At 40.1% G+C, this 23,419-nt stretch overlaps 1 protein-coding gene across 1 annotated transcript in view; it reads right to left on the bottom strand.

Moving 5' to 3' along the window:
• Positions 1–395: 395 nt before the first annotated feature.
• Fam169a (family with sequence similarity 169 member A) overlaps positions 396–23,419 on the bottom strand; it is a 46,911-nt gene continuing 23,887 nt past the window's right edge. Inside the window, exons 6-13 of the mRNA XM_055598407.1 lie at positions 19,802–19,981; positions 14,388–14,516; positions 13,646–13,752; positions 10,703–10,742; positions 10,131–10,281; positions 6,351–6,507; positions 2,265–2,465; positions 396–1,550 (exon numbers count right to left, since the gene is read on the bottom strand). Of these exons, the coding sequence (XP_055454382.1) occupies positions 1,008–1,550; positions 2,265–2,465; positions 6,351–6,507; positions 10,131–10,281; positions 10,703–10,742; positions 13,646–13,752; positions 14,388–14,516; positions 19,802–19,981 (1,508 nt within the window). The 3' untranslated portion in view covers positions 396–1,007. The remainder of the gene's footprint in view (positions 1,551–2,264; positions 2,466–6,350; positions 6,508–10,130; positions 10,282–10,702; positions 10,743–13,645; positions 13,753–14,387; positions 14,517–19,801; positions 19,982–23,419) is intronic.

Raw genomic sequence — 23,419 nt, 5'->3', positions numbered from 1 at the left:
ACCTCTCCACATATGCTGAAGAAACTCCATCTATAACTGATAATAAGAAATAACTAAAACAATCTTCATAAGCCAATGACCATAAACTATGTTTGTCCTCTCACTTGAGATTATATTTATTGACATGGATTTGTTTTGTTTACATATGCCTGCACTTTAAAAATGGAGATTGTTTTTGATACTAAGATAAAACTTTGAGAACCCTCACCAAGTTTTACCATTAAAACCCGTAGTATAAAAGATTTCTATGATCAAAGTGTACTAGTTCTTTTAATTTGTAGTTTTAAAATATCAATAGATGTTCCACCTGCTGAAAAAAATATGACATGGATTCTCAAAACTGACCCATGGTTCATAAAATAAGTTACTTACAGAAAATAGCCTGAAAAATTAAGAAGAATGGTGAATCCTAGTCCTGAAGAGAAAACCTCCATGTGTAAAGAAGTTCAAAGTAGGCATCTGGAAGAGGGGTCCAGCAGCGTGTGACTCCATCTACACCTTCATGGCCAACTGAAGGCTCATGGAAGGAGCGGAAAGGGCTCTCAGCATACAGCAACCATGAAATACTTTCACTAAAAATATCTCCCAGCACGATCTACAAGGGTTACCTGACCGCCCTAGGGAATCAGGAGGGAGGCCAGGGTCAAAGTCAGGGCCAGAAGATGGGTTCTTCTTGATAAGGCCACAGACTACACCCCAGCCCATCTGGACTGACTGGCCCTCCTTCCCAAGGCACAAATCACACACACAAAAGAATCTTCCTCACTCCAGCCTGGGAAGACAGCCCTTCCTCTTGACCCACAGGCTCTTTATCAACCTCCCAGCCCATCTACCCTCTTTCACACTATACTAAATAAAATAAAGTAAATAAATGAATGGGAAAAAAAAAGTTCATCATGAAATTTTGGAATTTGTCCTTTGCCCCATGCTGTTTATCAATTCCCATGATTTAAAAACAAGAACTATGTTACAGAGAAGAGGATTTATCGTCCGCGTTTCTTTGTCCTTTAGGCCAGCTTGGCTTTCTTCTTGCCAGGCCCTTTATGCCCTTTGGCCTTTCTTCTCAGGCTGCGCCTGTCTACGACAGGTGCTTCCACTTCTATCTCCTCGGAGCTGCTGTCCACAGCTTTCTCTGCTGACGGTGCCAACTGGTCCAGCTGCTCAGACGACGCTTCTGACTGCTCCTCTGACTGGTTCTTCTGTCCTGCATTCTGTGGAAAGGGCACATCTTCAAGTTCTACTTCTATCAGAGAACTCTGAGCAGCAGATGGCTCCTGGGCCTCAGGTGCCCCTTCCTCACCCTGATCTTCCAATGAGGAAGTCATGGTGGGTGTTAAATTCTCAGAGACTGGTTCCTCAGGAAATTCTGCTGCTACAGAATTTGGAAAATCACTGTCAGACTTTTCTTCATTTGATACAGTGGCAACACTGTCTGAGCTCCCCAAATGTGTTTTCTTTTTTGAAACTAGAGACAGCTTTTCTGTAATATATCCTTTATCATCAGATGGGCCTTGATCTGGCAACATTTCTGAGTCAGTAACAGGTGAAGTCTGGGGGGAAAAAACATAATAAAACAAAGCTCAGTAAAGAGTTTTACTACAGTTCTAAAATGACTCATTCTCATACAATCATTGAACTACTGTGTCAAGAACTCAGAACTCATTCTCTTTGTTAAGCATGAATACATATTCTAAGTCCAATTCAATTTCTTTAAAATTGTCTCATGGTGAATTTAACACAATAAACTTAGAAGAAATAATTTTGCCTCAGAGTATCTAAGACTTTAAGCTTTAAGATCCTACCGAACCATCAACTGCCTCTAAGTTTTAATGCTGCTGGAGCTAGAAAAGTCTGACTGCTTTCATTAGACAATACCATTAAAGGCGATAGGAGTTCTATTCACCAACTTCAGCAAGACATTTAGAAAGCATTGCTATACGGTTCTGTCTTTCAGCCAGTTCAAACTAACCAAATTGATTTAAATACTATACCAAATTTTCCGTTAGCCTGTCTACTGAACTTAAAAAACATTTTGTTATCGGAGAACAATACCTCACTTTGTTACCATATAGTAGATATGATGTGGCGTGGGAATAGATTTGAACCTTGAAAGGCAAATATAAAAATTTATACCTGAAATAAAAGTTTTCCTAAAGGACTACATGTTATGGTGGAGGAAAAGATTCTGAATCCTCTACCATCTACCTAATTGCACCAATACTGGCAAACTTTACCTATGAAAAGTAAGGTCATTTCTGCCTTACCTTCTCTGGTATAGCCTCAAGAGCTTTTGAAGATTCTGCTACCAGTGGAACAAGATTCACAGTCTCTCCGCTGGAATTAAAAGGTGCAACTTTTAACTCTTCTTCAAGACCTTCACTGGTGGAGTCTTCCTCTTCAGTTACAAGTGAGGTCTTAAGGGCATCATCCATTACCTCACCATTCACAGGCTCTAATGCAGAGTCCTACACCAAGAGGGAAAGTCAGGATTTAATTATAGATGATTGTTCAAATTAGGTCCACTCTCAGTCCCTACTTCTCATCCATGAAGATTCACAACAGATTTAAAACAATATAGAGTATTAAAGAACAGATTTGCTGAAGGCGGAGGGACTCAGCAAAGTAACAAATCCCCAAGGACTGCACACTCCTGCTACACTCTGGTAACAGGGAGAGGCCAGGATGCCCAGGGGTTATGCAATGGGGTCTAAGAGTCAGGGAAAAGATCCTGTTCCTTCTTTCAGGACAATTATGGGATGAAGTTTTTAGTAAAGAGGCAACAGAGCAAGTTGAGACTTAATACCAGCCCTGTGAAACACTGCCCGCTGCTCACCACCAGGGAAGTTGGGGCTATGCGCAGATAGCTTACCATGCCGGACAGAGGAGCACTACCAGTCCTGTGAAAACTGAGGTCTACTTGCTTCTTGCGGGGAAAACAAAAGTCCTAGTCTCAGCTGGCTCAGTCAGTCAACCCAGGGTGATTTCTGAACAATCAGTTCTTTGCTTCATATTATTAAAGTACAGAAAAGAGATCTGATGGCACAAACCTTCCAATTTTTGAGCTTTTCTCCTAATATTTACTAATTTACATCTATTTTATGTTAAATATTTCAAATTCCTAATAATAGTCTAATAACCAGAAGGTATACTATTACCATTTTTAAAAATTAGAAAATTAACATACCTGACCATTTGAAATTAAATCCAATACTAGATTCCTGAAAGCATATAAAAGAAAACCTTTCTACTGGGTGTGGAGACACTCACCTTTAATAGCAGCATTAGGGAGGCTGAGGCAAGCGGGTCACCTTGAGTTCAAGGCTAGCCTGGTCTACATAGTGAGCTCTAGGACAGCCAGGGCTCTGTAGAGAACCCTGTCTCAAAAAAAACAAAAAACAAACAAAAAAAAAAAAAAAAAAAAAAAAAAAAAAAAAAAAAAAAAAAACACAAGCAAACAAATCCAAAGTTTTCCAAAAGAGATGTTTAAATTATACTTAACTTTTCCAAAAGAAAACTTTTCTAAAGTAAAAAACTTTCAGGGTGATCTTGGGGTATGCCTATAATCCTAGTACCTAGAAGACTAAAGTAGGAGAATTACAAGTTTGAGGAGAGTCTAATTCTAAGGTGAGCCTGGCTTATAGAAAAGGAGATTCTGTCTCACAAATAAGGAGAGGAGAGAATGTTTTCTATCATTAATATGTATCTTACTCGTACTCGCTGGCTTTGTGTGAACTTGACTCAAGTTAAAGTCATCAGAGTGAAAGGATCCTCAGATGAGGAAATGCCTCCATGAGATCCAGCTGCAAGGCATTTTTTCAATTAGTAATCAATGATGGAGGGCCCAGCCCACATGGGTGGGGCCATCCCTGGATGGTCCTGGTTCTATCAGAAAGCAGACTGAGCAAGCCATGGGGAGCAAGCTGGTGAGTAGCACCCTTCCATGGCTTCTGTATCAGCTCCTGCTTCCAGGTTCCAGCTCTGCTTGAGTTCCTGTCCTGACTTCCTCCAAAGAAGGACTATGATCTGGAAGTGTAAGCTGAAAAAGTGCTTTCCTCCCAAACTTGCCCTTTGGTCGTGGTGTTTTGTTGCAGCAATAGAAACCTTAACTAAGATATTACTATTATACCAAGCGGTATACAGAGCTGGTTATACACAGAAGGTAATTACAGAAAACTCACAGAAGAACCAACCAGAGTGGGAAAATGTTAAGGGGAAGAAAATGAGAAAGACAGAACATAAGATAAAACTGTGTTTGGAGCGGGGGGGGGGGGGGGGGGGGGGGAGAAACCTGTGGTCACAAAAAAAGAAGCAAAGAAAAGGAAAAAGTCAGCCCTTCAAGGTCTAGATTTGAGAACAGAATGAATAAAACAGGGAAGTAGACTCAACACAGAAGAATTAAGATGGCTTTAAGGTTAAGAGTACTGCTCTTGCAGGAGAGGAGTAGGTTCAGTTCCTAGCTCCCATGTTATGTGGTTCACAACTAACTGTAATGATAGCTTCAGAGGTTCCAGCACACTCTTGTGGGCACCTGCATGCATATGCACACGCTCACACACAAATATAACCACCTATACACAATAAAAAATAAATGACAAATCAACAGAAGTATTATTGGACTTAGGGTGACAGAAATGCAGTAGGCAAGTGACTCTGTAGATCTAGACCTAAGGTTGGGAAGGAGTTCAGTTAGTAAGGAGCGCTAGGTATGTAAGGTGATAGACCTGAGTTCAAATCCCCAGCATCCACATAAAAAAATGTAGACACGGGGCTGCTTGTTCCTGTAACTACCAGCAGTAGGAACCAGAGATAAATGGATCCTAGGCTCACTGGTCAACCATTCTAGCCAGCCAGTCTAGATAAAGCCAAGCTTGAGCTCAGTGAAAGACCCTGTCTCAGCACTAAGGAGACAGAAAGGGAAGAGAACCACCATCCGTCCCTGGCCTTTCCATGTGTGCACATGCACACGCACCCCCACGCCACAAAAGTGGCAACAAGCCAAAGATCAAAAGGGAAAACAACCTCCCAGAATATACATATTAAGGAGGAAAAAAGCATGTTTCAAACATATATGCAGTCACATGGACATAATACACATCCAGGAAACTAAAGAACTTTGAGGTGGGTAAAGCAATCTGTCACCCCAAGTAGGAGAAAGCACTAGAATTACAGTGGTGCTGTCACTGGGGCGCTGTAGTAACATATGCTCAATGTCTTGCTGGATGAGACAGGTTATATGACATATACTGTCTCACAACATACTACACTATATTACAGTTTAAGAGGGAAAAACTATAAACATTCATTTTCCCCTCAAAGTATGTGCTTTGCTTTTCCCCAGTTTCCTAAAAGAAAAAAAATTCCATTTGAAAATATAGTTTCATAAAGTAGAGAGAACAAAGGCTGCAGTGCACTGACTTAAGAAACCGGCAGAAGGGCAGAGGAGATGCTCGGCAGTTCAGAGCTGGCTGCTTTTCCAGGGGACCCACATTCAATTAGCAGCATGAACACACAACTCACAACTGTCTGTAACTCTGATTCCAGGGACTCTCAGGCCTTCTATTTTGTTTTTCTCAGACAGAATCTCTATATAGTCCTGGCTGTTCTAGAACTATGTAAACCAGGCTGGCCTGAAACTCAGACATAACTCCCAAGTGCTGGAATTAAAGGTGTGCATCTCCATGGCTGCCTGGGTCCTTTTGACCTTCAAAGGCAGCAGGCAGCAGGCACATACATGGTTCACAGACGTAATGGAGGCGAGACACCCGTACACATGAAAAAATAATAACAGAAAATCGGTGGTACTGTTATACTGTATACACTAGGAAAGTAGATGAGTCTTCAAGAAAGGAAGGTGCATACGAAACAATGACAAGGAATATATGCAACAGAAAGAACTGACGATATCAAAAATGAAGGACAAACGAGGAAAGGTGAGAAAAAAGGAGAAGAGGCTAATAAACATATAAAGGGGTCAAGTACCAAGCCCAAAGGATTGGGCTAGCTACAGAAGATTTATCTATTTTGTTTTAGGGTGTTGTTTTGGTTTTGTAACTACTTTACCTATCTTTCTAGAAAATGAGTTGCAGTGAGAAATAAAAACTCCAAATGCAAATCACGACTTTCTAGTCTTCTAATAACCCTGGTCCCACAAGGCACCATCACCCGTGCGCCTGTTAAGTGTGCATCCCCCCAGTGGCAGTCTATTCTCCCCACGCACTGAGGGCTCTCATTATTTCCCTAGCTTTATACACCCCAGCCCATGTGTCCATTTCCTTAACCACCAACACAACTTGTAACCATGGCCTCATTTCTCTCTCAGTGTATGGGTGGGGGTGGTGTCTTCTTCTTACTTTGTCCACATCTTCTCTGTCCAGGCGTGGCTGAGTGTCTGGGGCAGGCGGTGCATCTTTATCGCTGCTCCCATCTTCACACTCGGTCACTCTAGGCTCCGGTTCTTCTTCCAGGAACTCTTCTGAGCTCTCTGATGGACGTGCAGCGGACTCTAGTCTAGACAACAAACCAGCATCACTCTTGCTTTTTCTTATTATGGTCAAGGTAAAATGTCAAGGACCCGTTTTTGGGACCATACAGTTGATGAAGTCAGGAGCTCTTGTTTAGCAAGCAATGTACAATCCCAGCCCTTTTTATTTTGAAAAGGGTCTTACTAAAATTGTCCAACATGGCTTGAGACTCACAATCCTCCTGCCTCGGCATACTACAATCCCTTCTGAACAAAGTAACATTTTATAATCAATAATGTTATTCTATCAGTTTTAGATCTTGTAGGTACAAAGCTAATCTTTTTATTCTGATAAATTTGTCCCTTTTGCCTGTTCAAACATCACCACCTTCTCTATTTAAACTACACTTTTCATTTATTCTACTGAAATGAACATAGATCACAGTTTACTTCCAATATTGTTAGTGCCTAATCGTAAGTACTATCTATAACCACAGGTACTGACTACTTGACATATGCCCAAAGAACCTGACATCATACTCTACAATGTTCGCTGCCACTCTGTTCAAAATAGATAGGAAATGGAAATAACCTAAATGTCCTTCAGCTGATGAATGGAAAGGGAAAATGTGATAAATATGTAACGTGGATTTCTATTCAGCTGTAAAGAAAAATGAAATTTTTAAGTGAATGGATGGAACTAGAAAATACATATGTGGTTTCAAAGGTAAAGGCTCCCACAGGCTCCTAAGTTTGAATTCTTAGTGCCTAGTTGGTAGGACTGTTTGGGAAAGATTAGGAGGTATGTCATTGGGAGTATGCTCTCAGCTTCCTGTTTGTGGTGTAGGATGTGCTCTCGACTGCTGCTCTAGAACCAGACTTCCCTGCCTCCTGTCATACTCTTGGCCATTCTAGTGATGGACTCCTACCCTCTGGAACTTTAACCAAGTGAACCATGGTTTTAAGTTGATTTTGCCATGGTCTTTTGTCATACCAACAGAGAAGGAGCTAAGAAGGTGGAACCATGGCACGGGCAACTGCCGTGACAAACACGACCATCTAGTTTGGGTGGTTTTGGTTTTGGTTTTCCTTTTCCTTTTTCTCCTTGAAGGAATATGGAAGACTTTGGGACTCTGGACTAGGAAAGTGGCTGAATGCTGTAAGGAGAGCTTTACCGTCCATCCTGGTAGACGATTGGAAGACGGCAGTACAGAAAACTACATGAACTGTGGAGACCCAACTCAAGAGGCCTCAGTGGGGAAGAGTATTAGCAACCTGGCTAATATCTTGTTGATATTTTGGCAAAGAATGTGGCTGCCTCCCATCTGTCCTAAGAACTTGTCTGACACCAAACTGAAAAGTAACGGCACAATTTCTTCAGCAGAGGAGATGTCAAGGCGGGCTAATCAGCCTTGAAATCTTAATAATCATTCTGCCCTGTGGTTATTACTAATCACGCTTATACAGGTTGACAACGAAAAAGAGTAGCGGGGCAAAAAGGAATACAAAACACAGTTTAAAAAGAAAAGGAACACCATGAAACACAGAGCCACAGGACCTGGAGTTTTCTATCATGGGTTTCAGTTTTGCTTTGGTCCAGTATTTCCTCACTATGCTCCCTTTCCTCTCTCAATGAATATTCTGTGCCTTGTATGTTGATGGTATGTAATTTGCTTTTTGATTTTACAGGGGGTTACAACTGAAAAATTCTTTTTTTTATTTTTTGTTTTGTTTGTTTTTTGTTGTTGTCTCCTTGTTGTTTTGGTTTGGTTTGATTTTTCAAGATAGCTTGTGCAGCTTTAGTTGTCCTGGACTCTGTAGACCAGGCTGGCCTGGAACTTAGAGATCCACCTGCCTCTGCCTCCCAAGTGCTAGGATTCAAGGTGTGTGCCTCCGAGCCCACAGTGCATTACAATTAGGAGATTGCCTCGAGTCTCATGAGTGTCTTTGAACCTTGGACTTTTAAAGTACTGAAACTGAAAATTTATGGTGACTTTTGAAGTTGGATTAAATGCATTATGATATGGCCACAACCCTATGGTAGTCAGGGAGTTAAATATGGTTGCTTGAATAAAAATGAGATAGAGTTGGAGAAAAACACAAGAAGAGTTGCAAGGGGAAGAGGGAAGGGTAGAAAGAAGTAAACACATTAACTGTGTATGAAATAACTCGTGTAATACGGAAGTGGGGAGAGATGGTGCATGCTTTTAACCCCAGCACTTGGGAGACAGAGACAGGAGGTTCTCTGTGAGCTTGAGGCCAGCCTGGTCTACAGAGTGAATGCCAGAATGCCAGCACTACACAGAGAAACTCTGTCTCAGGAAGAACTTACATGTGTGAGGCCCTGGGTTCAATGTCTGCCCTACCATGCAAAAATAATCAAAACCAAACAAAGAGATGGTCGGCCATATTGAGCCTGCAGAGCATGGCTGGGAGGCCTTGAATCCAAAGTCTCTCCTAACCGTGCTTCTAAATGTCTACTTATCTTTGAAAACCCGGCCCTAAAGGAACAGGCAGACAGTGAACAGGCACCCAGTGCTCTCTTCTGGATGCTGCATAAGCTCACAGGTACACACATGCACACACACACACACAAACCTTAAAAATTCAAACATAAGTCATTACATTAAATAATAGCTTGTGAGAATAAGGCATAATTATCTAAACCTATTATTCATTTCATACATTTTGAGATTTATGTATTTATTTATATCTTTAATGTAAACATTTTATTATCCCAATCTAAAATTATTTACATAGTCAAATTGACAGATTTTTTTGAGTAAATAATTTGGCATCTAAAATGACAAAGCTATAAATTAACTAAATGATTAAACTGAATGGTTGGTAGTCTAATTTTAATATAAAACATAAAATCTTGGTTTTCATTAGATGCTAAGGAAGGGCTATGGAGATGGCTCAGTAGAGAACTCATGAAGCATACACAAAGCCCTTGGTTCAATCCCCCTGTACTATATAAACTTGATACTGTGCTGGACTCCTGTAGTAAGAGGCAGAAGGAAATGGCCATAAAGCAAGTTTCAGACCACTGAAAGCCTCCTTCAAAAACTGAAAAATAAAATAGGAGAAACTTCATCATTTTCACCTTTTTCAGAAAGAGATTTACCATACAGTACAAGATAGCCTCACATTCTCAGCCTCCCAAGTTGTGGGGCATGAGTCACCATGTCCGGTCTGAAGATAAACGCTTACTCAGCGCTCTGTTGACTCTGCTGACTGCCAAGGCTCTGGAAGAACTGACTGTAGTTTTGGGGTTATCACTAACCTACAAACTATGTCCAGTAGCCCAGGTAGAGTGGATTCATTATAAAGTAACTTATTAAAAAAAAAAAAAAAAAACAGGCTTTAAGTTTCAGGATTACTAAAACCTATCCTATCAAATTCAGAGCTGATGATAATGAATCTTCTGGGAGAACACAATGACTAGAATATTCTGGATTTGCACATACATTCCGCTCTTACTCGCTAGCGCTTTTCATAACACTGTCCAGATAGTACACTCCTGGGAAGCCTGACAAAAAGCTAACCCTCAACAAGGCTAACTGCTGCACCAGCAAAAGGCAGCTCCGCCTTCCTGGCTAACAGATACCAACAGTACAGAAGCAATAATACATGAAATAATCTGAAAGAAATATCATGTCTTCCTTACTTGTTCATTGGAGCGATAGGTGAAGTCTGGGCAGTGTTTTCATCTTCACCTTGAGAACTATTAAATTCAGAATCCTGAAACCGCTTTCCAATCTTTGGTCGTTTTAGGTGACCGCTTCGCGTGCGAGTGGAAACAGGTGTCTTTTCGAGACCTGAGAGAAAACCAGTAGAAATGCCTTTCACTATGCATGGAAAGGACTACCTATTAAGACACACAGAAATGCAAAAACTACAGTAGATTAACCCACCCACTGTCCCATTACAGTTTTGCTCCTTCCTTCAGATCAAGCTACAAAAACAATGTCAGCTTTGTTTTCATTATAAAATAACTGTCAATGTTCACTCCTCATATCCCTACATGAGGTTTACTCTGCTTCTGCACTTTCGTTTATGCGCTCTCTTACTAACTTGGGGGGAATGAGGCAGACATTATGATCCCTATGTGACAAGAAGAGAGGGGGGGTTCAACAGCACCCTCAGTGCTCACACACAGTAAAACCAGGGGCCGTGGTGGCATGAGGACAGAGAGCCCAAAGCTAGAACACTTACTAAGAGAACAGCTGATTTTCTTACCTTCAGAAGTGCTAGCAAAGGCATCTTTTAGGGAATGGATCTAAAATAGAGATAAAGATTAAAATCTAATGTTTTAAGCTATCCTTTCTCACTATGGACCTATTTCGTTCATACTTTCAAAGAAAAATATTTAACTGTATTCAAACAGTAATTTTTATTACAAAATCTACCTTCAAAATTAAATTTATAGCCTTTGTTCATTATAAGCCTAAGAACTTATCCGAGGATCTAAAATGTTCACACCTATTTGTTCTGCTGGGGTTTTTGGTTTTGGTGTTTTGGGGGTTTTGTTGTTGGATTTTGTTTTGTTTAGCATGCTATCTTCACACAGGTATCTACTGCTAATGTTTTTAAACATACAACTAAAGTTCCCCAACTTCTACCTTGATTTCCAAAGCAAGTATCTCCAAATAAATGGTTCCTCTGATTTCACATTAAACCTAGCTAAAGATAAATTCCCGACTTTATTCCTTATCTACATTAATGGCAACAACAATTACAGTCACTCTAGTTAAAACACAGAAAATGAGGTCTTTCTAGCCCTCATTCAAGCAATCACAAAGCTTGCTGATTTTAAATGAAGGCTCACTCGGAACTACCCTGTCCTATCAGCACTGCTTTCCCCAGGCCTTTACCATCTTAATCTGAGCAAGAAAAGAAAAGAAATACAGCTTCCTCACCGGTCAAGTATTCCCACTGCATCCTATCTGATCCTTCACACCCAAGAGAATAATGCTTCCCAACACAAACTTTGCTTAAACCTTAAATAAACACCTTAGCACTGTATAGAATGCAAACTAAAAAACTTTTTGATAACCCTTTCACTTCAAATGTTATTTCTTTTACATGTTATCGCCTAAAATGCCCTAGCAACCCTTTTCATAGAGCTCCCACCTGTCCTTAAATCATCCTTTAGCTATATACCTTCAATCTTTGCGACAATAACAATTAGTATCCTGTAGTTTATTTTTCCAACAAGGGATCAACTAGTTCTCTCATGTATACAAGAACCATGCCTCTGGATGTCCACTTCATGCTGACGCCTACTCCATTACAAAACACCATCCACTCATTTACCATTCCACACTTACTCAACTACAACATGATAAGCACAGATGTCAAAAGATCTATTTAAGGTCGACAAGAACTGATACTGTATTTCAGAACAGCTAGTAGAGCTATGTGCATTTGAAAGATACCAATAAAGTAATTGCAAGTGTTTTGAGGCAATAGGTATGCAAATTATCCAAATCCAATCATACACATAATGTACGTAATAAAATTTCACATTGTACTGTGTAAATGTATGTATATATGCAGTAATGAAAAATTTAAAGTCTAATTATGGTAGGTAACTGTGGCAAATGCATAATAAAAACCTTGCCCTCAGGAAGTCTATATTATTCAACTAGAAAGATAAAAATGAAAAGATAAAGAGATTCAAAGAGAAACACATGTAATGATTTATGTACACAAATAAGTAAAAGCAAGAATAAACCATGTAGTCTAACTAAAACTACTAGGTGGCTACAAAGTTTTCTTGAACTAAAACATTAAATAGTATGAAGAATATGAACTTCAAAAATGACAGAATATACAATTTATGCTATTAAGCTTATGACAGACTATCACCTCAACAGTTTCTCAATCAAATGACATTTAAAAGTGTTTGGCTTTATATTAAAATAAACAAGATTCCTGGTTCTCCTTGCTTTTGTAGTAACTGAAAGCAGTGGGTGGATATGGCTCTGAGGAGTATGGACTGTGGCATAAAGAGAGCAGGCTCTGCTGGGCATGGCGGCACACAGTCCAAGACCTCAGGACCAAGAAGCATGTAGGTCTCCGTGAGTTCCAGGCCAGTCAGGACAGCCGATTTAGACACTGTCTCAACAACAAACAACTAAAGAGAAGGAACAGGGACAGTGACTTATGACAATGTTCTAAATATAGGAATATAGAGAAAAATTAAAACGGAGTTTTCAGTAGTTCTACTATGTGTGTTATCGTTAGAAAGGTTAGAAACCTTTTCTTTTCTTTTTCTGTTTTTCCAGACAGGGCTTCTCTGTGTAGCCTTGGCTGACTTGCTTTGTAGATCAGGCTGGCCTCGAACTCACAATGATCCACCTGCCCTCTGCCTCCTTGAGTGCTGGGATTAAAGGCGTGTACCACCACGCTGGCTCTACAGTCAACTCATGTGTCAACTAAGACATGGAGTAAAAGTTGTATTACGTATACATGCAAAAAAAAAAAAAAAAAAAAAAAAAAAAAAAATGGCTAAAAAAATGGGGGGTAGTAATATATTTTTTTTTTTTTTTTCATTTGTATCCTAAATTGGGTTTTTTTTTTTTTTTTTTCCCCCCCCCCCCCAAGACAGGGTTTCTCTGTGTAGCTTTGGCTGTCCTGGAACTCGCTCTATAGATCAGGCTGAACTTAAAGAGACCCACCTGCCTCTGCCTCCCCAGTACTGGGATCAAAGGTGTGTACCATCACTGCCCAGCTTTAAATTAGTTTTAATTAGCTTGTAATATTGTAAACATCATTATAAATATGTTTTCAAAGAGCATTAAATCTTTAATAATCAATTGAAAGAAGCCACAAAGAAAACAAATACAGCTGGAGTTTCCTAAATTTGTTGAATAAACTGTAATGTTTGAAACTTTAGCTGGGCCTCATAGTGTAAATACAGACTGAACTAGTCGTAAGGCTAAGGCAGGACAGTTTAAAGGTTAAGGCCAGGCTAGAATAACAGCTAGCCAAGCAACTTGATGAGACTCACCCCAAAACAAATAGTAAACAGGTGGCTGGGCCAGAGATAACTCAGTGGTGAAACACTTGCCTAACATACATAAGGCCCCACGCTCAATGCTCACTGTCACCAGAACAAACAGCAAAAACAAAAGACACAAAAACATTACTATTTCCTATGATGGTCAAAGAGTATACCTGCATTTCACTAGATTGGCTGTCTTCCATTTCAGGTTCATATTCTGGTACAGCAGCAAGACCATATTCTACAGATACAGGTCTTTTGGCTTCATATTGAGAAATCTCTATATATATAGAAAAAAATTTAAATTATGAGCCAATCATATTTGATTTTCATTTTAAAGTACATTATTTTCACAGGCTCCCAAGAGCAGCACAGATAAAAAAGAATCAAGAATCTAGGTATGACACGTCTTTCCTTTATAATACCTAAACTAATCCTTTGACCCAGAAAGCCTAACCCTTGCTTCTTCATTAATATACTTATTTTTTACTCCCAATTCCCATTGGGCTATTTCAGTGTTTAGGCTAGTCTAGGTCTGTTTTTGCTTTTATCTTTTGTTTTTTAATTTTACATTTGCCAGCAGGTATGTACACACCACGTGTGTACCTGGTGCCCATGGAGGAGGTCAGAAGAAGGTGTTAGATCCCATGGAACTGGAGATAGAACAGCCACCGTGTGGGTGCTGGGAATTGAGGCCAGTCCTTTAGAAGAGCAACAAGTGTCCCTAAATGCTGAGGCATCTCTCCAGCCGCCTCTTAAGCCCGTTTTTTATTAGTGACTCGTAAGTAAAAGCATAACTAAAACTCCAAACTTTCAAAGGGGGTCTGCACCCAGAAAGGTCACATCACTGAGGAGTAAGGCACCACCACTATGGGTTGCTCCTTTTTAAACAGTCCCATATCCTACCAGTCTCACCTGTAACTTTAATTGCTTCTCTCTGTAATGCTCTGGTGACTGGTATCCGCTGATGCCAATGACCCACACCTTCAACTTCCCAAAGAAGTTCATGATCTCCCGGATACTTTTCAAAGTATTGCTTGGAAGCTGCAAAACACATTTAACAATTTCCTAGAAATCTCAAATGGCAAAAAGAACAGACAAGGGGGCTGGAGAGATGGCTCAGGTTGGGAGCACTGACTGTTCTTCCAAAGGTCCTGAGTTCAATTCCCAGCAACCACATGGTGGCTCACAGCCATCTGTAATGAGATCTGGTGCAGGTGTACATGTAGACAGAAGAATGTATACATAATGAATAAGTAAATATTTAAAAAAAAGAACAGACAAAAGGTGCCCAAGTCAGTCAGTGAGGGGCGTAAACCTGTCACCAAAAACACAGCCAAGGTAACTCTAAGAGTACACAGCAGTCTCAGTCACAAGTCACACTCTTGAGGCTGGAGAGAAGGCTTCCTGGTTAAGAGCATTTGCTGCTCTTCCAGAGTACCTGAGTTTGGTTCTCAGAACCCATGATGACTCACAACCATCTGTAACTCCAATTCCAGGAGATCTCACAGCCTCTTCTAACCTCCACAGACACTGAGCACTCACATTGTACAGGTACACATGCCAGTCAAATACTCATACACATAAAATAGTAAACAAAGCTTTTAAAAAAGTAAAAATCTCATAAATTTTCAAATAAAAATTGTTAATTAAAGAATATCAATACACGTATGAATGGAGTCACTGTGTAAAGTTGAAAATCATACAAAAAATGTTACAGGAAAACATTTGATAGTTTGTCAAAATAAGTCACAAACAAGAGGCCAATCACTATGTAATCCCATTTATGTGATCTAGCTAGAATAGGCAATACAAAGGTTAACAAAAGGCAACTCATGTTGGGCATGAAAAAAAGGGTTGGAAATAGTGATGATGAGTATACAGCACTGTGTACAAACAACAGAAATTACTTACTAAATGACAAATATCATCATCACAACTGTAAAACTGGTTAACACAAGAACAACCACAAAGCACACTATGCTTTAAAAGTTTATGAACATGCAAATGTGACACCATGGGAAAGAAGGATGCACTCACTGATTTCAGGAGTGCAATTATGTCTAGATACCAAAGGAAAAGGAAGGGCTGCCGGAATTCAACAGCTCCACAGAGAAGATGAACGATACAAAACCCCATTATCTGAAATGCTGTTTCCAATTTTAGAGTTTTTCATATTTTAAATATTTGAATAGGCTTTACAGTATTGTAAATTGATCTGAAATTTTAAAATGCTCTAAAACATGAAACTTTTTGGGTGACATACGCTTCCTATGTTTCAGACTTGGAGCATTTTCCATTTTGGTGAAGCATACTCAGCCTGTAGGTAATTCTCATTAAATGCAAACTTTTGTAATCCGTATACTGAATTCAAAGATACTATTCTATCACATAAACAGATTTTGTGCAAATCCACAGACTGACTTGTAACTGAGGATTTTCCAGCCCTCTCAAATCATAGAGCTATGCCCCTGGGCTAGAATAAGAAATGTAATTCTTGGAGCGGCGGGAATTCTAACCCAAGGTAACTCTCATACACATGTGTAAATGGTCACTAGACTGTTCTGCATCTACTACATAGGTATCTCTTATCCCAAATGCTTTAGACAGAAGTTGTTTTGGATTTCTTTTCAGATGTTTTAATATTTGCCAACCTTAAATACAAAGACGTTTTTGTTATATATCCCTTATACGTACAGCCTGAAGATAACTATATATATTATTTTTGGTAAGTCTATGCTTCTGACTTCACATGAAGTCCACTGTGGAATTTCATACCTGTGGCATCAAATCAGCGCTCAGAGTTGTTCAGATTTTATATTAGCTATTGGATTGTCTGAGATGTTGGAGTAAGGAAGACAGAGATAGGAATTAGCAGGCTTGGAAGCCAATGAAGATGGTCACCGTCAGCGTTGGGCCTGGACTCCCACTTACCATATGAAAAAGTGGAGGTTCAGACAACTACTAAGGAAAGCTACTTCCTCCTGGTCTGCCTTCGGTCTCTTAGTGGAGCCTTCTTTCTTTTCTTTGTTTCACTCTATGTATAAATTTTGGTCTCGAATAAAGTGTAATTAATAAAAAAAAAATAAAAGATTTAAAAAAAAAAATTTTTGGTCTCTCTCTATGTAGCCCTGGTTGTTCTGGAATTCACTCTCCTGGTCTTACTTCTGGCCTTGGGTGGAGACATGACATTTTATTTGTTTGTCTATGTATTTCGGTCTCTCTGTGTGTTGTCACTTGCTTTGTAGTCCAGGCTGACCTCAAATTCAGAGATTTGCCTTCCCAGCATCCCAAAGAAGAGAACACTATGCACTACTGTTCCCTTCCTTAAGAATTAATCCATAGGAGGACAGGTGTGCTGGCATATACCTTTAATCCTAGCACTCTAGAGGCAGGTGGATTTCTGTGAGTTGGAGGGCAGTCTGGTCTACAAAGTGAATGGAGGACAGCCAAGGATACACAGAGAAACCCTGACTAAAAAACAAACAAAAAAACAACAAGCAAACAAAAACAAAAAGCAATACACAGGCCTGCCAATGACCTGGGCACCCACCCCTCAGGAAAAGTAATTTCTCTAAGACTGAGAGATAATTAGCCCCTCACACATCCCAGGAGTCCATCTCTTCTGGGGGTTGCTCACAAACAGTCACTGCTAAGCCTGCCGCTTTTCTGAGCTGACTCTTCCTTTTGCCCTTTATGTCTATCCTTTGAATGCAACCCAAAACAACCTAAGCACGCGCTCCTCAACATTGTGGGATTTCTCACTCTTTACTGTTCAGGCGGCTACTTGCACGTCCGTCCCCATGGCTGACCACAATTCAAAAGGCATGACTCTCACTCTTCCTTTTCTCCATCTCCCCCAGCGGCTGCCGGGACTTACAGTTTGCCAATCCTGCTGTTTGTTTTTCTTTCAAATTCTCAAGTTTTATTCTTAAGCTTTCTTCTGAGTCTGTTTTCAAATTTTTTACCAAGGAATATAAACCTGTAAAAGGAAATTCTAATTCCTCTGTAACACATGTCTTGTTCAGTTTTATATTTGAAAACCAGAGTAAACTTGCAGGACACAAAAGCAGCATATAAACGCCACTAGGGCTGCTATACAGAAAGAGCAAACTATTTTGTTTAATGTAGCTCTTTCATGTGTATGCGTGTTTTGCCTGCATGTGTGTCTGTGTAGCACATGTTTATCTGCTGCTCATGGAGGCCAGGAAAGAGATTAGGATCCTGCATGACTGGAGTTATGGACGGGTGGTGCTGGGAATCAAACAAAAGTCCTCTAGAAAAGCAGCGAGTGCTCTCAACTGATGAGCCATCTCTCCAGCTCCTATGTATTTGTTTAATTTATGTACATATTTATTGTGTAGATAGGGTATGTGTGGTGTGTAAGTGTGTAAAGTATATGCACATGTATGTGTGTATGTACCAGGCATGCAGAAGCCAGAGGAAAACAGATGTATCTTCCTCTATTACTCTGGTTTATTACCTGAGATGGTCTCTTACTAAACTCAAGGCTCACAGTTTTGGCAAAGCTCGGGATATATGTCCATACTTAACCCTCCAACGCTGGAGTTACAGGCACTTGCAGCCATGCTCAACTTTGACCTGGGTGGTGGGAATTTGAGTTCATGTTCTTTTGCTTTCGAAGCTGGGTATTCTTACTCACTGAGCCATATCCTCAGACCCACTAATGTCAAATTATTAGAAAGGGAAATCAGGAAAACTATATCATTCATAAGAGCCTAAAAACTAAACTATACCTAAAAATAAATTTAACCAAAAATGTCCTAGAACAAACAGTATAAATACCGGTACACAACTTGAAAAGAAGGGCTGAAAGATGGTCCAGCTGTTAAGACCAGCTGTTCCAGTGGACCAGTTTGGCTCCCAGCAGCCATGTTGGGAGGCTCCCAGCTTGCCTATGAATCCAGCTCTAGGAGGTTCACAGCCCTTTCCAGAATCACAGGCACTAGCACACCTGGGGCAAGTAGGCAGGCACACATGTACACAGAAGTATACACACACAGGTACAAGTACACACATATGAAAATGCACACGCACACACAAGGTGCATTCTAAAGGCTGGTTTACTAAAAAGGAGTAGAAGTGGGAGAGGTCAGAACCTTAGGAAACCCTTCTCTTCAATACCTATCCTCCACTCAGACTATTACACAGTGGATTTCAGAGTACAAATGACCCCAGAAATTATTTTAAATTCCATTTTAATGAGAGAATATGAATTAGTGTAAAATAAACGCACAAGTGGAATAAACTGTCTCGGACAACAGTGTTAGGAGCACAGAGGTCCTTGAGCTCACAGATCCATACCAGGGAAACCAGGAATATGGAACATGCAGGGTTGTCTCTTCAAAGGGAACGATGTATAATCTGTTTTCTGACCAGAAGGCTGAGAATGACGGTGGTCAATAGTCTAGATGGCCTCTGTGTTTTCTGTAGGGCCAGGCCACATGTGGCTACCCCAGGCTCCCACACAGCGGAGCAGAAAAGGTTGACAGCCTCAGTGACCTCTGTACTACCTCCATGACTGTTGAGCACCTGCCACACCAGCCCCTCCCATGGCTCAAGATAACACATGTAGCATATCTTTACGTAAGAAGTGACATGGACCTTGAAAGAATTCCAATGTAATTACGTCTTAGGCTTTAAGACATGGGATTGTGTTAAACCAGGAAACTTTTTCCAGAGTGTACTGTACTTAAATATGCCTAAATATGCCTTAAATAAACTGCCCAGCATCAGACTCTAGAAGTTTGACCCAACACTGGCTACCGAGTCATACTAACTGGATTTCCTCCTTGCCTCGCACTCCCACAGCAGGGTTTATTTGCATGTAACCAACTCTGAACAGTTGATTACTGGAACACTGGTTATCAGTGGTGTGGGGTGGCAGACTAAGTGAGACATCTCAGCACCCTAAGAGAGGACATCTACAGAAGGTTTTTAGAACAGTAAGGAATCAGGAAAATATGACATAGAAGGCACAGAAATTTCTCATCTCAAAATAAACAAGCTTTGGAAAAAAATGAAAAAAGCCTTGCAAAAAATGTTATACCATCCTTGACATGTAATCCCAGAGCCTGGAGGTCACAGCAGAAAGGTCATTATGCCAGCCTGTCTCCACATAACATTAAAAAATGTTATGTTCTATATAACAGCCAGATACCATCAAATAAAACTACATTTGGAAAGGTAAGTCCTAAAAAATGAAAAATTCCAATCTCAATTAAACTGATAATATACATTTACCAAATTCTGGAAAAACAAATTTTAGGTGAGATTACGTTTAATATTTTTCAGCTCAGTCCACTCACCTGTGTACATGAGAGAAGACAGTGGATATCTCAAGCCAAGAGCATCTTCTGTGAAGGAATCAACAAAATCCTCCAGCATGTGAAGCCCCAAATCTTTTCCTCTATATTTCTTTCTTATAAACATTGTATCAAGAACTGGCAGTTGGTAATTCTGAGTAAGAAATGAGGCACATAAGCTTCCTGCAGTAAAGAAACAACATGCACATTTAGTAAATATGAGCTAACATTTCTGAAAATAGTTTTTTCCCTTATGTCAAGAAGCACATCAAAAAATGTGTATATTTTGTAATATAAAATGTATCACAACTAGCTGGGTGCGGAGGCAGTCGCCTATAATCCCAGCACTTAGGGAGGCAGAGACATGTGAATTTCTTTGAGTTCAAGGCCAGCCTGGTCTACAAGTGAGTCCAGGACAGTCAAAGCTACAAAAAGAAACACTATCTCGAAAAAAAAAAAAAAAGTATTATAACCTTTGTTATATAACTATAAAGTACACATGTGGTAAGAGCTGTTATTTTTTTTGCCAATAATAAAATAGGAGAAAGAGCTTATAAACATTTCACGACACAATTATTTGAATATATGTACACTATTACTACCTTTAGACATAAACTAACCTTCTCCCAGTGTCCACCATGAACTAAAACCTCTAAAACCATGAACCAAAAATAAACCTTCCTTCAATTGCTTCTGCTCAGGTCACAGCAACCAGTAAGTGCAACTACAGTACTGTACAAGGAAATGTTACTTAGTCCTAAGAAGATATGAAGAGTTGGAACTGGAGAGATGGCTCAGGAAGAGCCTGGGTTTGGTTCACATCAATGGCTAACAACCATCCATAACTCTACTCCTGGGGATTCAATGGCCACATCTGATCTTTCAGGGCACAAGACATACACACAGCACACACACATACATGTGAACAAAACACTAACACAGATATAATAAATAAATCTTTAAATTTTTTTAACGAAGTATTGATACACTATAATATACATGAGACTTGGAAAAAAAAGAAAAAGAAAGCCTGATACAAGCCACATGATATATCATCTAGATTAATTAATTGTTGCCAAAAGCTGGAAATAAGAGTGATTATTGTGTATAGACTGTATATAGTATACTACTGCATAGAGATTTTTTGTTTTGTAACAACAAAAATGACCTAAAATTGGTGAGATATGATACATTTGAATGGGTAAATTTTGTGGTATCTAAATATACAAACCTGTTATTTAAAATATAAATAAAATATTTAATAATTTACACATTTAATGTATACCATTTATAATCAAATTCTGCAGAGACAAGTCTGAAAATATGTTCCTTCAAGTTTTAAGTCTCACCACCCACTCGTCCAGTTACTCTGAGCACAAAACCTAGAATGCACCCCTGGTTCTGTCTACAGTCTATGACAATCCATCAAATCCTGCCGCTTTTACAGCAGCAATCCCTTGGGCATTGTCTCCTGTCCAGACTACATTGCTCAACAGGCCTTCCAAAGCAGCCTGATCACTAAGTTCTCAGGCCTGTGGACACTCATTCGGTTGTAAGCTGTCAAAAGCTGTCCCAGCTCACTGTGAATCTGGTTCTGGAGGTCCTGCCCCATTTCACACCTAAACATATTTTTTATAAAGTACCCTCTAAGGCCTCTGTCTAGGCATGTGCTGTCCACTCCTCCCTCCAAAAAAAAAACCCTACTATGACAGAGAGAGAAGAGAATAAACCAGCCCAAAACATCATGTTCTTAAAAACAAGGAGAAAAGGCAAACTATTTCCAATAGGTGTTAATTATTATTTATCCCATGATATAAGAGTGGAAAGAAGTTGGAAGTTCAGCAATAGGAATCTCATCCCTGGAGAGAAAGCCCAACAGGGAATTCCACCTGGCTGTGTCAACTGGTTTTAGCCGATTATCAGGAGATTTGATGATGCTATTGCTCTCTGGCGCCTTGCTGGAGAGATTGCTCAGCCAGAGGCTCTCCTGACCTGGAGCTCCAGCTGGCCACTTCCCCACTGGGTTTCTAATGGTTACCCCTTAGCTGCTATTTATTTCTTCTTTTACTTGGAAACTTCAAAGTGGGGATGAGAGGACATGGAACACTCTCAAGAACTCTAGATACCTGCCTCAACAGGGCTTTTCCAATTGACTTCTGCTGGATATTTTAAGCATCTCATTTAAAGATGTTCCGGTATCTGTGACTTGATATTTATTCTTACCGTGACTTGCTATATATTTAAATAAACTCCCTCATTCAAAACCAAAACTATGGGTAGAGATAGATCAGTAATTAAGAACACTTAGTCAGCCAGGTGTGGTGGCGCAGGCCTTTAATCCCAGCACTTGGGAGGCAGAGGCAGGTAGGTTTCTGTGAGTTCGAGACCAGCCTTGTCTACAAAACCAAGCCCAGGACAATCAGAGCTGTTACACAGAGAAACCCAGTCTCAAAAAAAATCAGTCAAACAAAAAGAACAATTACTCTTACAAAGGACCTGGGTTCAGTTCCTAGCACCCATATGGTGGCTCATCCATAACTCTAGTTCCACTGAATCTGACTCCCACCTCTGACTTGTATGGGAACCATACACATAGTGTACATACATACATGCAGGCAAAACACTCATACACATAAAATAAAAAGATAAACTGAAAGCATGACTTATTTTATTGCAGGTCATTCTCCCTGGATCTGGATCCCAGTGCGGCCTGGTGCCTTCTAAAAGAGCAAGAAGGATGGTGTTACCCTTAGCCTTGAAATCCCTTCACTAGGAGCAGAATTCACTCTCTCTGTCCTAGAGAGCTTTCAAGACACAACCTCTACCCTCTCCCAAATTCTATCACTCACTCTAGAGACCAGGCTTGGAAGTCTTCTGCTTCTGAAGCATTCAAACCTGTTTCTCCACTTTCAGTTCCTGCCTGAGAGTCTTTTTAGACACTTCACTCCTCCTAAAAATAACATGAATAAATACACTTCAGTGATATTGTTCTAGATCTATACGCAGAAATCAAAAACCTATTGCCACCCTGAGCAGCTTCCTCTCAAAGAATCCCGTCTTTGTCCATGGAAAGGTATTCCTTCACCTAAGTCCCAAAAAGCACCTTTAGAATCTCTTAAAAGTATCAGTGTGAAGCTCAAAGAACTGCAGTGGCTGGGGAGATAGCTCGGTCAGTAAAATGTCTGTCATGCATGAAAACCTAAATTACAACCCCGATGCTCACATTAAAAAGCCAGGTGTGGCAGTGCACATCTGTAAATTTGATCCCTAACTTCTATGTTTAAAAAAGGCCTGTTGGTTTGGAAATCTCGTACTTTTCCTTACTGCCCTGGCTGTCCTGCACCCACTTTATACAACAGCCTGGCCTCAAACTCAAAGATATCCACCTGCTTCTGCCTCCTAGGTGCTGGGATTAAAGGTGTGCACCACTATGCCCAATCTATTTTTCCAGTTTTTAAAAATTTACACAGAACACTTGTTTTTATTCATCAAAATGTGAAAAACTAAAGCATGTGGAGGTATTATGTGAAAGCATTACAAACTGCAGCAGCCAGAAGAGAGAGGGCCAACACTCTGGTGGACCAGTTTAAAAGGGTATAAAGTATTTTTGCAGGTAAGTTT

The sequence above is a fragment of the Psammomys obesus genome, unplaced genomic scaffold, assembly GCF_907164565.1.
Source record: "Psammomys obesus unplaced genomic scaffold, mPsaObe1.curated_primary_1811, whole genome shotgun sequence".
In the NCBI taxonomy this organism is placed as follows: Eukaryota; Metazoa; Chordata; class Mammalia; order Rodentia; family Muridae; genus Psammomys; species Psammomys obesus.
The sequence above is the reverse complement of the archived record's forward strand: the minus strand, read 5'-3'. Positions and strand labels throughout refer to the sequence as shown.